General features: G+C 57.9%; 1 protein-coding gene across 1 annotated transcript in view; it reads left to right on the top strand.

Annotated features, from left to right (window-relative positions):
* Positions 1-276: 276 nt before the first annotated feature.
* LOC132468591 (myomegalin-like) overlaps positions 277-5,000 on the top strand; it is a 32,074-nt gene continuing 27,350 nt past the window's right edge. Inside the window, 4 exon segments of the mRNA XM_060066314.1 lie at positions 277-3,096; positions 3,098-3,160; positions 4,564-4,684; positions 4,843-4,979. Coding sequence (XP_059922297.1) covers positions 1,618-3,096; positions 3,098-3,160; positions 4,564-4,684; positions 4,843-4,979 — 1,800 coding nt within the window. The 5' untranslated portion in view covers positions 277-1,617.

The raw sequence follows: 5,000 nt of genomic DNA, 5'->3' as shown, positions 1-5,000 counted from the left end.
GAGAGAGAGAGAGAGAGAGAGAGAGAGAGAGAGAGAGAGGGGGGGGGGGAGAGAGGGGGAGAGAGAGAGAAAGAGAGAGAGAGAGAGAGAGAGAGAGAGAGAGAGAGAGAGAGAGAGAGAAAGGGAGGGAGAGGAGGGGGAGAGAGAGAGAGAGAGAGAAAGGGGGGGGGAGAGGAGGGGAGAGAGAGAGAGAGAGAGAGAGAGAAAGAGGGGGAGAGGAGGGGAGAGAGAGAGGAGAGAGAGAGAGAGAGAGAGAGAGGGGTGGGGGGAGAGGGGGTAGGTTCCTGGAAGGTCATTGTTCACATTGGCCCAAACAACTAATATTTCTACGTCTTTGTTTCAAAGCAGCAGATTCTGTCCAAAACCGACGGTCATAATTTTTTTTAGTAGATGTTAGTTGGCTGACACCCCTCGTGATGAATATATCCCTGGGATGAACGCAGCCCCCCCTGGCTCTCCCCTGAAACCCGTTCGTCAGGGCGTTTGGCGTGTGTGTGACGTGTGTGTGGAGGCAAAACTGGGATTGGCCAGAGCTGGGAAGGTCTGGTCCCAGAAAGACCAATAGAATGTAGATCAACACATGAGGAAGGTGTTGTAGCCTAATGTAACTTACAGTAACAAAAGAAAAACATTATTCATCATCCATATCATCATATGGACTTGTTTATACAATAAATCAAACTTCTACATATTATGATATTCTATTCAACTCCTTAGGCCTAAATCTGTTCATCTTTTTCAAATGTAGAAATTATTTTATATTTGTCCATTCAAATCAAAACTGAACTTGACAGAATCACCGCTGTCATTTTCATTACAAATCATGTTGATCAGTACTCGCCGATTCCCAGCTCTACATGGAGACGGGTGTTGGTGCGCTCCGTCCACCCCCGTGCTCTCAGTGAGATGGTTCAGTCCAGTGTGGGGCCGCCCCTTCTCCGGATCGGATACGGCGGTTCTAAAACCCCAGACCCATTTTATTGAGGGTCCTCCTGTCAAACCGTCATCCTCTTTTTTCTATTTTTAAACCTAAACCAACTACACTGGAAAGGAAAGGAATTAACTGGAGGCACAGAGTATCATATTAGATCGAAGAACACACCGACAGGACGCATCTTTTTCTGGGGGAGATATGATCTGGAGTCAGATCAGAACGGTGCAGCAGCGAGGCGATGCCCTCATTATAGAGACTCCTCGTTTTTCTGACTGGTTTTCTCTAAACTAGTTAATGTCGACAATTGTAACAGCGTTGAAGTGTACCGACCAAAGAGAACTCTGTGTGTCGGCGTTGTCGTACGGAGGGAAGTGAAACCCTACGCATGACGTCGGGTTCATTCATTCATCCGCTATGCGGAACAGCATCCTTTGCGCCTCTGTGATTTGGAGCTTTTTACGCGATTAACCCGATCCGGGATCCTTCCTCTTCTGTCCTTCATGAGATCTTGTTCGTGACATGAAGGCAGATGTCAAGTCGAGGCTTCCTTGGTCTCGTGTTTTATACTGAAACGTTCTCGTTGACGTCTGGACCCCAGCATCCTCTGAGCTACCGTATCTCCATGGTTCCGATGGTCTCTGATGTAATGAGAAGATAAGCTCCTACCCAGCTCCTCTGTTTCTATGGTAACGGAACGACTGAGAAATAATCGCGTGAAGTATACATTTATAAAATCTACATTTGTGATGCTGGACGTTGTAAAGATGAAGGAGGTCTGCCGGATTTGTGCCCGCGAGCTCTGTGGCAACCAGCGCCGCTGGATCTTCCACCCCAACTCCAAGCTCAACCTGCAGGTGCTGCTGTCGCACGCCCTGGGTCGGGAGCTGGTGCGGGACGGCCGCGGCGAGTTCGCCTGCTCCAAGTGCGCCTTCATGCTGGACCGCATGTACCGGTTCGACACTGTGATAGCTCGCGTCGAGGCCTTGTCTCTGGAGCGCCTGCACAAACTGCTGCTGGAGAAGGACCGACTCAGGCAGTGCATCGGCGGTCTGTACCGTAAACACAACCCGGGGGACGGCCTCCTCTGCCCCGCCTCCCACCCGGGCGCCGCCGTGGAGACGTCCACCGAGGGCTCGGCCGTGGTCGACCTGTCCTCCCTGCAGGACGCCCGGTACTCCGAGATGGTCCAGGAGGATCTGACCTACTCCCTGTACGAGTCCTGGGCGGACAAGGAGGAGGCGGACCCCCAGGCCCAGCCCCACCACTGTCCCCAGAACCAGTGCCCAGGCCCAGAGCTCCTCCCGGGGCAGAAGGCGCGGCGCTGCCGGGGCTGCGCCGCGCTGCGCGTGGCGGACTCGGACTACGAGGCGGTGTGCCGGGTGCCCCGCAGCGTGGGCCGGAGGAGCACCTCCTGCGGCCCCTCCCCCCGCCGCTCGCCCAGCGCAGCGGGGGGGGCGCGAGGAGGAGGAGGAAGAGGAGGAGGACCCCCCCCGCACCCCCTCCCAGGGACTCGGGACGCCACGGCCCTGGCCTCGGCCACGCTGTGCCGACCACACCAGCGCCGGCCTGGGCTCCTCGCTGGAGTCCCTGGACACGGCGCTGGACCCCCCGGCGCTGGAGACCCCGGCGCTGGAGTCCCTGGACACGGCACTGGACCCCCCGGCGCTGGAGGACCCCGGCGCTGGAGTCCCTGGACACGGCGCTGGACCCCCCGGCGCTGGAGACCCCGGCGCTGGAGTCCCGGGACACGGCGCTGGAACCCCCCGGCGCTAGACGGAGGCCTGGAGGCGGACCCCGGCGAGGAAGAGGAAGAGGACGGAGACGAGGAAGGGAAACCCGCCGCACTCCGAGGGGACGGCCCCGGGGAGCTCTCCTGGGACCCCCCCCCCCGGGGAGGGCCCCCTCCCGGGGTGGAGGTGCTGCTGGGCCTCCTGCGGGGCTGGGAGTACCGGCCCGTCAGGCCCCAGAGAGGCAGCCGGCTGCCGCTGCTCGTCAAGGCCCGGCTGTACAGAGGGCTGTCCCTGAGCCTCCCCGGGCCCCTGAGAGGCCCCTACTGCGGGGCGGCGGACTGTGAGCTGGACCCCTACGCCCATCCACACCTCCACCCGGCGCTGCCCGAGGTGGTGGTCACCTCCACCCAGCAGGAGCTGCGCTCGGAGCTGGGGGGACTTGGAGGCGCAGTGGGAGGAGGAGTACGTGGCGTGCGGGCCCTTCCGCTTCCAGCAGGTATCCGCTGCCACGTCCACGTGTCTAGAGGACCACCACCCATCCCCCCTGACGCAGAGCGCCTCCTGTTCATGTCTTAGAGAGGCCAGGGGACCTCAGGGTCTGTGAGCGAGCAGCCCCTGGGCGACCGCGTGCCGTGTGGCCGTCCTGCACCCGACTCGGCCACTTCAGACAGCCTGCACACAGCTAGGCTTTCTGATAACTCATCAGCACGTCCCGCCCTCTCCTATTTATCCCTAGCAACTCCACCGTCACCATGGTAACTGTTGCCTGCAACTACTAAACCTCCCTCTGAGTACAACAGTGTCCGCTCTGATCCAGCGTCATGACTTCCCTTTGTCATGCTAATGTTCGGTCTGAAGCTGCTCTACGAGCCCCTCAGATCGGTTCACGGCCGACAGGACGGAGCGTGGAACGGGCTGAACGACCCGCGTGTATCGACCCATTGTACGCCACTAGACTGTGGTGGAGAACACGCATTCATGCAAAACATGGAATTGACTAGCGAGCTTTTGAGTGTATAGTCTTTCAGTTTCACCCTCAGAACAACAGATCATGGAAGAACGAGAAACCAAAAGACATGGTCATATATAATTAAATGCATTTCCTAATTAGGCTGAATGTTGTTCTGAGAATAGAACGCATTCCTCACACTGGCTGCTTGTCATTATTTGGGTTTATAAGCCATAAGCTCACGCTTTTCAAATAGGCAGAGAGTGATTACCCCCCTTAACCTATACTCCTGCTCTTTGGCTCCTAACATCCTGGTGATAGTGTGTCTGGTGGGAGCGTGACTGCAGAGCGCGGTGTCTGTCAGTCCTAATGACGCCCAGAGGAGCAGCAGCTTCATGACATAGATCTAGGGACAGGAAGTCAACAGAACAGGGCCATGGCGAGGGTCGCTTCCTCAGGAAGCGGTCCACTCATGCAGGATGAGCTCACTTTCGTTCTCCCCTGACATGCTGTCTACACGCAAAACATGACCTACATAAACACAGCGTCGGCTTCTATTGGTTGGTCCACCGTTTATTTGTTTACTCTTAACGTTAATCACGTGATCATGACTGGCACGCGAGCATAGTGGAATCAATACAGTACACACAGAGGAACTGTTACGTTGAAGCCCTTTATATTCCTCTTTATTACTAACAAGCAAACATCTCTCCCTCTCCCTTTTCTCCCCCTCTCACTCCCCCCCCCTCTCTCTCCCACTCCCTCTCCCCCCCTCTCCCTCCCTCTCCTCTCCCTTTTCCTCTCCCTCCCCCTCCCCCTCCCTCCCCCTCTCTCCCTCTCTCCCCCTCCCTCTCTCCCTCCCTCCCCCTCTCCCTCCCCCCTCCTTCCCCCTCTCCCCCTTCCCCTCTCTCCCCTCTCTCCCCCCTCCCTCCCCCCTCTCCCTGATGCAGAGGCTGATTGAGGAGCAGCAGGGCCAGCTGTCTGGCTATGAGAGTGCCGCGGGTCAGTTTGTGGGAGAGCTGCAGAAGGCCCAGGGCCAGGTGTGCTCCCTGCAGGCCAAGATCAGGGAGAGAGCGAGGCCCAGAGCCAGGTACGGTGTCTCCCTCCTCCCCCCCGGCTGAGCCATGCCTTCTGACTGACATGATCCACATCCCCTGGTATGGAGATGGTCCGGTCCTTGGAGTGTGGTGGGGACCGTTCAGGGGCCTGTAATGCAGTAACGGCGTGTTGTGTCGGTGTGAATCAGAAGCTGCGGCAGCGTCTGGGGGAGATGGAGCTGGAGCTGCACTCGGCCAGAGAGGCGTCGCTGAGGCAGGAACGCAACCTCCAGAACCTCAGCGACACCGTGGCCTCCAAGGAGACGGAGGTGAGCAGGATGTAGAGACCT

This window comes from Gadus macrocephalus, chromosome 12 (assembly GCF_031168955.1).
Source record: "Gadus macrocephalus chromosome 12, ASM3116895v1".
Lineage (NCBI taxonomy): Eukaryota > Metazoa > Chordata > Actinopteri > Gadiformes > Gadidae > Gadus > Gadus macrocephalus.
This window is presented reverse-complemented; position numbering and strand designations above follow the sequence as displayed.